The 15,377-nt window shown below is 35.3% G+C and overlaps 1 protein-coding gene across 4 annotated transcripts in view; it reads left to right on the top strand.

The window, feature by feature from the left end:
* The window catches only part of LOC111153705 (coiled-coil serine rich protein 1), a 1,387,597-nt gene that overhangs the window by 141,357 nt on the left and 1,230,863 nt on the right, over positions 1-15,377 (top strand). For all 4 annotated transcript variants that reach the window (XM_022512866.1, XM_022512892.1, XM_022512883.1 and 1 more), the window contains exons 2-3: positions 6,457-7,821; positions 13,033-13,217. In XM_022512866.1, the coding sequence (XP_022368574.1) occupies positions 6,498-7,821; positions 13,033-13,217 (1,509 nt within the window). In that variant the 5' untranslated portion in view covers positions 6,457-6,497. The remainder of the gene's footprint in view (positions 1-6,456; positions 7,822-13,032; positions 13,218-15,377) is intronic.

The following is a 15,377-nucleotide window of genomic DNA, read 5'->3' as shown; positions in this document are numbered from 1 at the left end:
TTATACAAAATGATAGTTTTTCTTTATTAAAAAATACATACATACTTTTATTTTTTTTTAAGATTTTATTTATTTATTTGACAGAGATCACAAGTAGGCAGAGAGACAAGCAGAGAGAGAAGAAGGGAAGCAGGCTCCCTTCTGAGCAGAGAGCCCCATGTGGGGCTCGATCCCAGGACGCTGGGATCATGACCTGAGCGGAAGGCAGAGGCTTTAACCCACTGAGCCAGCCAGGTGCCCCACACACATACTTTTAGATGTGTGCTATCCTCTTTAAAGTTGTGTATTTGTTACACTGACCTTGGCATTGCTCAAAAAATTTATCAGATTGATCTTTTGGGAATTATGTTTTGAGCCTAAGACACAGTCTTTGAATATTCATACATTCAGTTGTTAGCTATTTGCTCCTTAAAGTCTAAATTATTCTGTTAAAGATAAAAAACTAAGACTGAATAATTGAACTCAATATATACTTAATGAAAAATTGAACTGAAGTTGTCAGGAAGGAGATAAGCATGATCAATAATATTTTGGGTCAAAAGCAAGACAGTTGAATGGAATTATTTGTAAGAGACAAGTTAAAAAATGCAACTGTGGCCACATCACTATTTATTCACATATATCAGTACTAATTCTAAGCCCAGTTGACATGTAGGTATTGTAACTTCTAGTAATCACTTTGTCCTTTTGAGGATTGATTCAGGAAATGACTATTAGTCTATGAGTAGACAGAATTAGAACTTCCAGGTGACAGTGTTTTGCAATGTTCTAAGTTGAATTAAAAAACATTTGCTGTGAAACAGTACAAACATGGTTAATTGTTCTTGGTAAATAAATTATAGTTATTAAACCATTTATCATATTTTAGACCCTATAGTTAACCCTTTTTGTGTGTGTGTTTACTAGAGCCTGATGAAAATTCTTTAAGATAGGTGTGACTTTCTTCATGAAGAAACTCAGGTGCAGGGATACCTTACGTAACCTGTTTCAGCCACTTTCAAGTCACACAACTCACGTGTAACGCCAAATTCAAGTCTAGACTTTCTTGTGTCAGAGTCTGTAACAGTTATACATTCATTGGGTGTAAATCCCAGCAAGGAAATTACAGTGTTCTTTAAATGTAAATGTAGTCTCATTTACCTCAGCCTGGTCACATGTAGATACAACTTTGACTTCGTTCACATATTTAATTCTATCTAATCTCTGGCCCAAATCCATCCTTTTTATGTCTTTTTACTTTCTGTTGTCTCTTCTGGTCACTAAATAACTAAGATCATATAGGGCTGGGTCTCAAGATTACATGTCTAACTAAATATGCAGCAGGACTCCTTATCTGCCATCAATCTAGACAGAGAACTCCTGTGCTTCCCTAAATCCTGCTGTAATAATCTCTTTGAAATGTATTCTCCTTTCCTATTGTAACAGTTCCCATTATCATGCTAATTTGGCATCACTCATTCTCTTTTTTCCAAGGAGATTGATTCATACAGATCTCATCAGGGGCAGTCTGTCTCTGTTTACATACCATCTTTAGAGTCATATCATTTTTAATAGTTACCTTCCCTAAAGGTAGGTATTTCCGATATAAGCATTTGTTTGTTTAGATTATTTTCTTGTTCATTTGTTGAAAAGACCTTCATGTACTCAGTGTGGCTACATTATTTGCAAATTTAATAATTTGCAAATTGAGCATACTTGATCAGTTATATGGTTTCTGACTCTTTCTGACATCAGCTGGCAATCTCATTTTCTTTCCTGTGATCACCCACGTGGTCCTGATCCATCAGTTTTTGAATTTATCTCAGGTTGCCCTCATTAACCCTGTGGCTGAAGTGGCCCTGTTCCTATTGTGGTAGTGATTTATCTGTTAAAAATGCTCCCATTAGTTCCCCGTTCATTTAAGGGAAAAACAGTAAAACATTTTAGAAATTCACATAAGAATAATTTACACCATAAAGTTAAAGAATGTTGAGGTATAAATTGCATGGCTTTGTAATAGGAAGAGTCTGGACGGGAAGGCTTTCCATATGAGCCCAAACCACCTAACAGGTTGTGAGCCTCATTTAAATCTGTGGCTAAATGACATAATCAGGTAAGATTGTTTTGGAAACTTCTTCAAGCTTTTGTTTTATTTAATTTTGGTAGAATTTCATCAATGCCCTTTGATATGTTTACATATAATTTATTTTCTGCCATCAGGTTCTTAATGTTGAAAAATTGTTACCTAGAGAATATTTGGTTTCTACGAGTTTCCTTCTACTTCATCCCATGTCATAGATTTTCTTTTCAGCATGATCATTCAGGCTCTCTCGGGCTAGGATCTAGCTGAGATCAGATTTACTTCATGCAACATTCTGCACAAACCTTTTAGATATTGATCATTGTTTTTAAGTTGCAATTAAAATGTATACTTTGGGGAGGTTCATCATAAGGGATTGGAATACAGATCTTGATTTATGTATGCCCCCCCCAATATTATTAGGTGACTTTTAAAATGGAGTAATTGGGGAAGATTTTGATAAGTAGCTCATTTTTATAATCACTTTATGCCCCACTTGCTTGAATGCATTGCATCAGAAAAGGAAGAAACTGGAAATATATTCAGTATCAGGAAGAGTGCTAAGTTTATTTCTGATGTTGTACCTTCTCATACTTAAAATAATTATTACCTATATTCTAGCTCATGCTACTGGTAAGTGGTAGAGCTTGGATTTGAAACCCTTTTTTGTTTTTGTTTTTGCTTATTGCATGTGTGTGTGAGTGTTTTCTGTTTGTTTAGTTTTATAAACTAAACATCACAAGTTTGGAGAGAAAGACAAATGATACTTAGGACTGTCTCAGATGTGGGCTGTCAGGTGACTTCATCTTTGGCTTATGGTGACAAAATACGAGGGGTATTCAAATTCTAGGAAAATATTTGAAGAAATGTTGGGAAAGAGAAAGATGAAGGGGGTTTTTTGTTCCTCTTACTTGCACAGATAGATACAGCTCTCTGTGTATGTGGTATTCAGTTTCCAAGGTGATTGGTTTGAAACCCTGCAAGGTCTTTGTATGCTTTCACGTAATGCCTTTGAAATCATAAAAGAAAGTATGTGTGTATGTGTGTGCATGTGTATTTCAGTATTTATTTTAAATTTAACTCTATTTTAAATAGGTAACATTAACAATGCATATAGCCCCTTTAGCTAGAATTTGTATTTTTCTGAACCATGCCAAATAAGATTTCACCTCTCATTTTATTCAGAATAGATCTACTGTATGATGTTGCACTCTCAAGGGTAATGACAGTGTTTGCTAAAGTTACAGAAATCACTGAATAAAGTACTTCTGGGTTTCTTTTTTTTTTTTTTTTTGTTAAATTCTGGTGTTAAAGAGCTAAGGCTACCATTTATTCAGTTGAGATCAAACTGAATTTCATATCACTTTCAGTAGGGTCAGGTTATGCGTCTGTGTAGTGGTATTGTCTATAATAGTCTAATTCTTTGTTTACTAATATTGCTTTAATGGTATAGTTAGAAGACACTCTTCTTATATAACAAATTTGTTTTCTTTGAGAAAATAATGTTCATAGTAGTAAAGGCCCCTGGAAGATGGGCAGGTCTAGTTCAACCTATATTTTTTTTAGGATCTATTATAATTGAGGTGATATGACTTCTGAACCAAGAAATATTAGAGGGGAACTGAGAAAATATGTTTATTCTATCTGACTTGGAAATTTATAAAAATCATGAAAATATACACAAGGTTTATTAAGAAATTAAAAGGTGATTGTCATAATAAAATTATAATAAAAATAAAATTAACATGTTGCAGTCTTTCATAAATAGTTAATATGATATTTTGTTTTCAACTTGTTCAGCATTGTGTTTCTAGAGCATTTTCAGATGTTAGCAAATTTTAGATTATTGAATGATTTTATAGTTGGAAAGGCTTTCAGTTAACATATGAATCTAAAAGTTGTTATTTAATTAACCTCAAAATTGCAGCATTTATTTATGGTAGTGAGGCAGAAAATAGGTTTATTTAGGTTTGAAATACCGATGTATTTAAGTTAAAACTTTATCTTCTGAAATCCATTTACTCTACAGCTACTAATTATATATTATATTAGACACTCAGGTCTCAAAGCAAAGATGCCCTAGTGTTCAATCTCTCTCAAATAAGTAAAATCTTAAAAAAATAATAATACTTTTTTTCATGATTTCACTCTTATTGATGCTTTAGTTAACATCATTCTCAATTGTGATTTTTCATTAATGTGCATGATTTGTTTCCATTCAATGCCTAGTGAAGAATTTTGTCATAATTGGAGCATTACTAACCATTGTGATTTTTAGCTGGTGGTGAATCTGTGGTTATAAATGCATTAATGTCAAGATATTTACCATTATTACTGGATATTTTCAGTATTTGTGTATATTGAAATATTTCTTGGCCTTTTTTTTAACATTTCTTGCTCTTTTTTTTTTTTTTTAAGATTTTATTTATTTATTTGACAGAGATCACAAGTAGGCAGAGAGGCAGGCAGAGAGAGAGAGGGGGAAGCAGGCTCCCCGCTGAGCAGAAAGCCTGATGCGGGCCTGGATCCCAGGACCCTGAGATCATGACCTGAGCTGAAGGCAGAGGCTTTAACCCACTGAGCCACCCAGGTGCCCCAACATTTCTTGCTCTTGTGTCAGCATTTATTTATTTTATTTTATTTTTTTTTGTATCCACTTTGGAAATTGGAAATTGGTTATAACTTAGATTTAACCTTGGAGGCAAATTAGGTATTTTTAATTTTTGAGATTTTTAAAAGCCTAAGTGTCTTTGGCTTTTAAGAATATGTAGATATTTTGGGAGTGTTTTACACATAGTTTGATTTAAATTCAAATTTAGTGATGCAAGTAGATATCATTTAATAAAAATCATCTAATGCAAATCTGTTAGATTTTATATTATTAGGGACAAAATACTAAATATTTTTGAATGTGAATCTGAAAGGGCATATGTTTTTCATTTTTGTTACATACTTCTTCAAGACCATGAAGGTATTTCACTTGTTCAATCTCATAATCTTTCTGTAAGAATGATAAAATGGAGGGCTGGTCATTTTATGTAGTATTTGTTACTGTTCAGTTAGGTAGTTTTGGTTGCAAAAAAAAAAAAATGAACCAGTCTGATTCAAGTTGATGCAGGGGGTGTATACATTACAGTTAAGGAATTATGTGAGATAGAGAAACAAAACAAAGCAAAACAGAAACCAATCACAGCACTTTATGAAAATCAGTGGAAAATGGCAGTCATCAGAATGGCAAGACTGACTATATAAAATAAAAGTAGGCATCTCTGGAATGGAAGCATAGCGGGACCTTCAGCAGCACAAGGCTTGGCTCTTTTGTCTATTGAAGGCAGAATTACTATGCTGATTCTGAGCGGATCCTGTGGTTACATAAAGATTAGTTTCTTATTCCTGCTTTACCACTTATTAGCTGAATGACAGAAAGTTACCTTTCTGGTGTAAAATGACGATGGTAATATTATCTGCTTCTACAGTTAGAAGCATTACAAGAGATAATCTGTGTCAGAAAAGTACTTGGTACATCACAGTTAATGAACTGTAGAGCTGCCACCTTCACCTTCTCTTCTTTCTTTTTCTTCATCATCAGCACCGACATTAATATGGTTCATAAATTTTCAATGCTTCTGCTTTTGTCAGTATGTATTCTTACTTGTCTCAACATTACCAGTTTAATTAGTTGTCATTCAAGTCTTGTCTTCAACTCAAAGTCACAGTTTCCTCATAACCTTACCTTGTTTCTAACCCTGCACTGTATCCTTTGTGGTTTAGTTTCCTCTGCCAGAGGCCTGATTATCTCTAACTGCCCCAAAATCAAACTCCAAGGAGAAGAATGCTTCCTGTTTTGTTTTTCTTTGACTGAAGATTCTAGTGTCTGATCATCCATTGGTCTGGTCTGTGATTGTTAAGTTCAGATCAGTAGCCTGTTGAGTCCTGTGATGTTATCTGTTACTGGCCAATAGAGGTAGAGGTGGGGCTTTTTACCCAGAAAGAAGTGATTATGGCAGTCTCATGCCTACTACATCTAAAACAGTAGACATAGAAAGTTAGGATCAAACAACTTACCAAATTATGGAACTAGTTGGAGTAGTAAAGCTGGGTCTTGAATAGTGATCTGTGTCTCCCAACCCAATAATCTTTTCAACAGACTAAGCATTCTTGGTAATCTTGAAATATTTGAGCCATTATAAAATTGCTGTACAAATTATTGGATAATCTTGTTACTTAAAATTTCAAAAAAATCCTTAAGTATCAGAATTTTATTATTTATTATTTTAGTATGAACTGAATTCTATTCCATGTCCTGAAAAACAGTGTTTTGTTTTAAAATGTCTTTATTTTTATAATTTATAATTGAATGCTACTGACTTGTTCTTTTTGTTTTAACCTTTTTTTAGGCTGCTAAGTTGGCTCTCACAGTGCAAGCCTTGGAGTCCCAATGGGGGACTCAGGATCGAGACGATCTACCCTGGTCTCCCGGTTGCCAATATTCAGAAGAAGTATTAGCAGAAGACATGATTCTCTTCCTTCCTCACCCTCCTCCGGTAATACAGTTGGTGTCCACAGTTCCTCTCCTTCCAGCACTAACTCAAGCTCAGGTAGCACAGGTAAACGCAGGAGCATATTCCGTACTCCTTCCATTAGTTTCCACCATAAGAAGGGGAGTGAACCTAAGCAAGACTCTACCAACCAGAACCTTAGTATTTCAAATGGTGCTCAATCTGGTCATAGCAGTATGCCAAAACTGAGTTTGGAAGAACATATTAAAACCAGGGGAAGACATTCCGTTGGTTTTAGCAGTTCACGGAATAAGAAGATAACAAGATCTTTAACAGAAGATTTTGAGAGGGAAAAGGAGCACTCAACTAATAAAAATGTTTTTATAAATTGCCTAAGTTCTGGCAAAAGTGAGGGGGATGATTCTGGATTCACGGAGGAGCAAACTCGCCGTTCTGTTAGGCAGTCAACAAAGAAGCTACTTACTAAATCCTTTTCATCTCACTATAAGTTTTCTAAAGCAGTTCCACAGAGTCAGTCCATTTCATTGGTACAACAGTCTGGATTCTCATTGGAAATTACACAGTACCAAGAGAGAGAACCTGTATTAGTAAGAGCTTCTCCATCTTGTTCTGTGGATGTAACAGAACGGGCAGGAAGTTCTTTACAGTCTCCATTGCTTTCTGCTGATCTTACAACAGCTCAGACACCTTCAGAGTTTTTAGCCTTGACTGAAGATTCTGTATCTGAAGCGGATGCATTTCCTAAAAGTGGAAGCATGGCATCCCACTGTGACAACTTTGGCCACAATGATTCTACCTCTCAGATCTCTTCCAATTCTGCTGCTGTTACAAAGACAACAATAGACCTTATGGGAACTGTTCCCTGTGCAATTATGTCTCCTGGAAAATACAGGTTAGAAGGCCGGTGTAGCACTGAATCTAATTCCTTATTAGAAACCTCTGCTGCTAATCAGAAGGAAGTGTTATTGCAAATCACTGAACTACCTGTTATGAATGGGAACAACTCAGAGACTCACCTATCAGGAGATATGCAAAGAGAAGAACATATGATAGTACAAAATGGTGAAACAATGTTGGCGACAAGCTCCCCAAGGAAACTTGGATTTTATGAGCAACATAAAGCAATAGCTGACCGTGTTAAAGGGATCCATCCTGTTTCAGATTCAAGGGTAATACCTTCTTCTGGTGATCATCATATTTTTAACAAAACATCCTATGGATATGAATCAAACCCTGCCAAAGGTATGGTCAGTTTCTTTGTATTGTAAATATGAAATAGAATTTTCATTCTAATTTATTTTTCTTATTCCAGCTCATGAATAGAAACCACCTTTTCCTTATTTTCCACTCTCTAGTCTTTTTTCTTATTTATAATTCATCTTAAATCTTTACTTGATTTTAAACTTACCTCACTTGTATTATGCTAAAATGTAATTCAGCAATATTACTAATTTTTCTTAGTTGTGTTGTCCAGATCCTGGCCCTCAGAAGAGAGATGAAAGAAACTAATTTTATTTGGAAATGTGGCCTTACCTAAAATAAGGATTTCCTTTTTTAGAGGAAATGGTAGAGAATTGGTGTTTCTTAGTCAATGAAATTAATTTTATTTCTTAGTCAATGAAATGGATATATTCCAGCCAAAGTCACTATAAAAGAAATTTCCATAATTTAAATTCTACTTCCTTTTTAAACAAAACTTGAATTATTAAGTAGGATCTATGTTTCAGCACAAATAAATATAAATCTTTAAATATAATAGGCTTGTAAGATTTAAAAATACTGTCCTTGGATCCTGGATACTGGTTCTAATCTGCCTCTATCATTAAATACCTGTGTAACATTGGATACTTTCTCTTTGGTTAAAAAAGGGGGGTGTGGAAATGGGTGGCTGAATTATTCCAGTATGTCATTTAACAGAAAACTTCGTTACTTAAATTTCATTTAAGAAAACTGTTGAGGGGCGCCTGGGTGGCTCAGTGGGTTAAAGCCTCTGCCTTCTGCTCAGGTCATGATCCCAGGGTCCTGGGATCAAGCCCCATATCTGGCTCTCTGCTCAGCAGGGAGCCTGCTTCCTCCTCTCTCTCTCTCTGCCTGCCTCTCTGCCTACTTGTGATCTCTGTCAAATAAATAAAATATTTAAAAAAAAGAAAAAAGAAAACTGTTGAATGTATGCCACCTACTGGGCTGTATTTGACATTATTTTTATCATTTTTTTTTCCTCTGCTGTGATTCCTACTGCCTCTGCTGCTGCTGTTGCTACTCCTACTATTCCTATTACTTCTACTACTACTACTGCCAACTAGTTCTCCCAACATTGAATGCTTCTTATGTCTTATCATTATTATTTCCAATTCTTTGGACTTTGGATACATTAATTCATCAAATTCTCACATGGTTGTAATTGCTACAATTATAACCACCCATTTTACAGATAAAATACTTGGAACACAGATACATTAAGTAATGTTTCTGAAGTCACAACATTAGTAGATAATTGTTTGGGATACAAACCCTATGAGACAGATATTAGTGGTCTCCATTTTACAAATATGTAAACTGAGACCAAGGGATCATATGGCTGTTAAGTGGCAAAGGTCAAATTACAACGATCTCAATTCAAAACTCAGGCTCTTAGTGACCGGGCTTAGTGATGTCATGACCCCAGCTCTTTCTAAAACATTAAGAATAATACTAAATTATTACATTAAAAAAATTATAATAAGTCAAATTATATATCAGAGTGTCAAGAATCTTAAGATTATATGATTAATCCAATTAGTCCCTCCATGAATATAACAATTTAAAAGTTTTATTTTCTTAAAGATTTTATTTATATTTGTGAGAGAGCAAGGGAATGAGAGAGAGCACGAGCGGCGGGGAGGGACAGAGGAAGAAGCAGACTTCCTACTGAACAGGGAGTCCAATACTGTACTTGATTCCAGGACCCTGGGATCATGACCCAAGCCAAAGGCAGCTGCTTAACGGACTGAGGCACCCAGGTGCCCAATTTTAAAGTTTTACATGCATGAGTGAATTCTCTAGCTGTATAATTATGCAGCCCAATATTTTCCACATTTGATACAAGATCATTTTTATGCATCTGCCTACTTTTTAAGTTTTTTTATCTTGGTAGCCTTGTTTGTACTTATGGCTTTAGTTACACCTTTAGTTAATTCTTTAATTATAGTATAGTAATAATAAGAACAATGCTGATTGATGATGGTCAACCGTTTTGTTCACTTAATGTGTGCCCAAAAATATGCTAAGCAATTTATTTGCATTGTTGCATTTAATCTTCTTTTTAAATTTATTTTTAAAAATTTAATTACAGTGTACTTAACATACAGTGTTTTATTAGTTTTGGGTATACAATATAGTGATTCATCAGTCCCTTATCTTACTCAGTGCTCATCAAGATAAGTATCTTTTTTTTTTTTTTTTAAAGATTTTTTTTTTTTTTTTTAAAGATATTATTTATTTATTTGACAGAGATCACAAGCAGGCAGAGAGAAGGGGGGAAGCAGGCTCCCCGCTGAGCAGAGAGCCCCATACGGGACTCAGTCCTAGGACCCTGAGATCATGACCTGAGCCGAAGGCAGAGGCTTAACCCACTGAGCCACCCAGGTGCCCCAGTATTGTTTAATCATAATGAAAGTTTTATATGGCAATTATTAAAAATTAAGGGTTAAGTTCAATAACTATGAAATCACACTGTTAGCAAATGGTGGATCTCAAATTGGAATTTAGGCAGTTTTTAAAAGAAATAGCACCAAAAAAAGAGTAGAAATGTACTTCTCCTGATTATCTCTAATTCTTATTTAGAAACAATCATTTGTCTCGATGCCAAATTGAATGCTATATATACTTATCTCTGTGGGAATATCTTGCTGACTATTGATCTGTTGACTAAGATCCTAATTGTGAGCCATTTAACACATAAAAGTAATTTTGATGAATTTGATAATGTGTTGCTGGTTCTTGGGACATTAGCTGTTTATTTGTATTATCTACAACTTGTAAAAAAGAGAGGGATAGACAAATAAGCTGGTAATGTCAACAAGGAAAAGATAATAGTATTCTATCCTTCAGTATGTGGCGAGGTTTTTGTGGCATTCATAAAGATTTTATAATTTGGAAGTTCAACATTTTAAAACCTGTTAAGTAAATGTATTTTATGTAAGAAAGAATTGCTGTGTACACTAAATTCCATAATACTGAATTTATTCTGCGTTTATTATGGAAGATGTTTAAGTTAGTATTTAATACATACCTGAATGTCTGGGGTATATAGTCCTATCAAAAATAATTTAAAGTTGAGCTCTTTATTTTTCTATTCACTGTTGATGAACATTTAGATTATTTACATACTTAGATATTATACATGATGCTACTATAAACATGGGGTACAGCTATCTCTTTGAGCTAATGATTTCATTTCCTTTGGATATATACCCAGAAATGGAATTCCTGCATCATATGGTAACTTTATTTTTAATTTCTTGAATAAACTCCATACTTTTCTCCATAGTGGCTGTACCACTTTGCATCCCCACCATCAGTATGTAAAGGTTCCCTTTTCTTCACAGCATTAACAATGCGTGTTCTCTTTTGAATTTTTATTACTAGCCGTCCTAACTGGTGTGGTGTGATATCTTGTGGTTTTGATTTACCTTTTCCTGGTGAATGGTGATGCAGAATACCTTTTCATATGCCTGTTGAGTTGTATGAGTTCCTTGTATATTTTGGATGTTAACCCCTTATAGGGTATGCTATTTGAAAATTTATTTTCTCCCATTCTATAATCTGCCTTTTCATTTTGTTGATTGTTTACTTTGCTTGCAGAAGCTTTTCACTTTGAAATAGTCCCAGTTGTTTATTTTTGCTTTTGTTGCTTTTGCTTTTGGTGTGAAACCCAAGAAGTCATTGCCAAGACTAATGTCACAGAGCTTATCCATACTTTTTTTTCTAGGAGTTTTATAATTTCAGGCCTTATGTTCAAATCTTTAATTCATTTTGAGATTTTTTTTTTTGTATGTTATAAGATGGGGTTCTAGGTTCATTCATTTACATATGGCTCTTCAGTTTTTCCAACACCATTTACTGAAGAGACTCTCCTTTCTGCATTGCATATTCTTGGGTCCTTTGACAAAAATTAATTGCTCATATGTGATGGTTTTATTTCTGGGCTCTTTATTCTGTCCCATCATTGATCCATGTATCTGTTTTTATGCCAATACTGTACTGTTTGATTACTTTAGCTTTATGGTATAGAGTGAAATCAGGCAATATGACACCTTCAGCTTTGTTCTTTCTCAGGATTGCTTCGGCTGTTTGAGGTCTTCTACAGTTCTTTTGTAGAATTGCTTTTGTATTTCCATGAGAAACAACATTATAATTTTGATAGGGTTTGCATTGAATCTGTAGATTGCTTAAAGTAGTAAGGACATTTTAACAATATTAATTCCTCCAGTCTATGAACAAAGAATATCTTTCCATTTATTTATGTATTCTTCAACTCCTTTCGTCAGTGTCTTATAGTTTCCCATGTAGTGATATTTCCCTTCCTTGGTTAAATTTGTTTCTAAGTATTTTATCCTTTTTGTTGATATTACAAATGGGATTGTTTTCTTAATTTCACTTTCTGATAGTTCATTGTCTATAGTTTGGCCTCAGGTCTCACAAAGACCCTTTTAAGTATGGTGAGCAGGGTATTAATCAGGGTAGCATATTAGTGAAGAGTTGAAGGTGATGAGTGAGTAAGATACACAAATATTTAAGAGAAATATAACTGTGCAAAGCCTATGAGATAACGGTCATGCGACTGCAGTGTGCCTGCAGTGTTCCAGCAACTGCTAGAGGCCGTGGAAGAGGGCGCAGCAGGTGAAGTTACATGAATAGGTGAACATAGGGAGACTCTTAATGGAGGGACAGATCATAAGGCAACTTAGGTTGGGAAAATATCAACTCTGTGACTAGAAGAGTGATCATGACCAATGTCACTTACGTCTTCAGTGTATCATTCTGGTTACCATGTGGAAAGCAGGCTGTGTTTTTTGAAGAGATTGAGGTAAGTGGGAATGGGCAAAAGCAGGAGACCGTTTAAGTATTATAGTAACCCAAGCTAGGGCTGGTAGAGTTTGGTCCAGGATGCATTGGTGGAGAAGGTAGTAAGAAGTGATCAGATTCTGTATGCAATTTAAAGGTAATAAGGACAGGATTGGATTATGCAATTTATCTGAGATATGGAGAAGCCAAGGAACTATGAGGGTTTTGAGCTTTGAAGTGATTACATGATTAAGTAAACTAAATTTACCATTACTAATTAAAAATTTTTTGTATGATAGAGAGTTTTTGAATGACACTAAGAGTTTCTCATTTTTTTTCAATGGAACATTTGTAAAAACTACATTTAAGCATTTGTATTAATTTTTATTTATTTATCTATTTTCATAGTTCTTGCCAGTAGCTTCAGTCCATATCGTGAAGGAAGATTTATAGAAAGGAGACTGCGATCCTCATCTGAAGGAACTGCAGGGAGCAGCAGGATGATTTTGAAACCAAAAGATGGAAATGTAGAAGAAGTGAGTAGTTTAAGAAAGCAAAGAGCAGGTTCATCATCTTCAAAAATGAACAGCATGGTAAGTGTGTGTGTATACTTTCATTAATTAAGATAATTACGGATGTGCCTAGGGTATTTATGCCTCTTGCAAAATGAAAACAGACTGACAAAAAATAAACAGACTAAAGAATAGATACTTCATATTTGAAGGGAAAATTGGTCTCCTTAGTTGACGTCCCATGTTAGAGAGGCTGTGTTTTCACTTCAGATTCTTATGTGTCGTGACAGATAGTAGTACACCTGACAGTTACCCTTAATTCCTATCTTCCTTGCTTCCATAGAAGATTTGATATATCTCTTCTAGAACAAGACCCTGGGATACACAAACTAATTAAAAATGCTGAACATCACAAGGGTACCCTTCGGTAACCATTCTTTCACACCATCTCTCTACCCTATAGCCACTCTAAAAATGTCCAGTTATAAGCCATACTTACGCCACTACCACCCATTGACCTCTTGGTGGATCCTGCTCTGCCCGTCCTTTTACAGTTGCCTGTCCACACAGAATGAGGAGCTTTGGGGTCAAGACAAAATGCCCATCCAAAGCTTTGACACATTCTAGGTAACCAGGATTCCAGATTTCTTGTCTAAACTGCAGGAACCTTCAGGTGAGGGTGAAGGTAGCGTGTATATAGGGAGTCAGGTCCGAGCTTGCACTTGGGGACTGTGGTGTCTAGAGGCACATGTATGACTCTCCTTCACAGTGAGAGATAAAACCAGGTGGGAAGAGGTGATGAGTAGACCCAGGAGGTCCGGAAAGCCTTGGATCTTACAAATACTGGCATGGGCTTGACTTTTGGAATTCTCTTTGCTCACTTTCTCACAAATGTTTCCTTTTTCAGCAGTGTTTTTTATTCTTGATATTTAACAGTGTTTTCTAAAAATGATCTGTCTACTTGTCTACCTACCTACCTATCTTCCTATTCATGGATATGTGTGAAAAATCTTCAAAACTAAATTACTTGTACATTTTAAATCTATGAATTTTACATTATTTATTTTCAAATGAAAATAGTTCATCCAATTTTAACAATTGTATTGTGAAGAAGTCTTAAGTTACTGAGGCAACACTGAGTGAGAGCAAAACTACTGTACTTGAAGTTAAAAGTTCTAGCAATTAGGTCAGGTTTGGACAGATCTTACTCTTGGGCAAATCAGAACTACAAAACAACAAATGATAGTGGACTTTTGTTTCCATTATACTAAAAAATGATTGTGTGTTTATGTTTATATTTATAGAGAGAAAGATCCTGTATTATATTTCATCTTTTTGGCAGGGGGTGATATTTTACTTTATTACTGTTGCTTTTAATTTTTTTTTATTTTTAATTTTATATATATATAAAGTATTATTAGCCCCAGGGGTACAGGTCTGTGAATCGCCAGATTTACACACTTCACAGCACTCACCATAGCACATACGCTCCCCAATGTCCATAACCCCACCACCCTCTCTCTACCCCCCTCCCCCCGGCAACCCTCAGTTTGTTTTGTGAGATTAAGAGTCCCGCTCCCGATCCCATCTTGTTTCATTTATTCTTTTCCTACATTCCAAACCACCCATGTTGCATCTCCACTTCCTCATATCAGGGAGATCATATGATAGTTGTCTTTCTCCGATTGACTTATTTTGCTAAGCATAATACCCTCTAGTTCCATCTACGTTGTTGCAAATGGCAAGATTTCATTTCTTTTGATGGCTGCATAGTATTCCATTGTATATATATACCACCTCTTCTTTATCCATTCATCTGTTGATGGACATCTAGGTTCTTTCCATAGTTTGGCTATTGTGGACATTGCTGCTCTAAACATTCGGGTGCACGTGCCCCTTCAGATCACTACATTTGTATCTTTAGGGTAAATACCCTGTAGTGCTGTTGCAGGGTCATAGAGTAACTCTATTTTCAACTTTTTGAGGAACCTCCATGCTGTTCTCTAGAGTGGTTACACTAGCTTGCATTCCCACCAACAGTGTAGGAGGGTTCCCCTTTCTCTGCATCCTCACCAGCATCTGTCATTTCCTGACTCGTTAATTTTAGCCATTCTGACTGATGCGAGGTGGTATCTCATTGTGGTTTTGATTTGTATTTCCCTGATGCCGTGATATGGAGTGATGTGGAGCACTTGTTTATGTGTCTGTTGGCCATTTGGATGTCTTCTTTGCAGAAATGTC

The sequence above is a fragment of the Enhydra lutris genome, unplaced genomic scaffold (assembly GCF_002288905.1).
Source record: "Enhydra lutris kenyoni isolate GAN:26980312 unplaced genomic scaffold, ASM228890v2 scaffoldscaffold3, whole genome shotgun sequence".
NCBI classification, from domain to species: domain Eukaryota; kingdom Metazoa; phylum Chordata; class Mammalia; order Carnivora; family Mustelidae; genus Enhydra; species Enhydra lutris.
The sequence above is the reverse complement of the archived record's forward strand: the minus strand, read 5'-3'. Positions and strand labels throughout refer to the sequence as shown.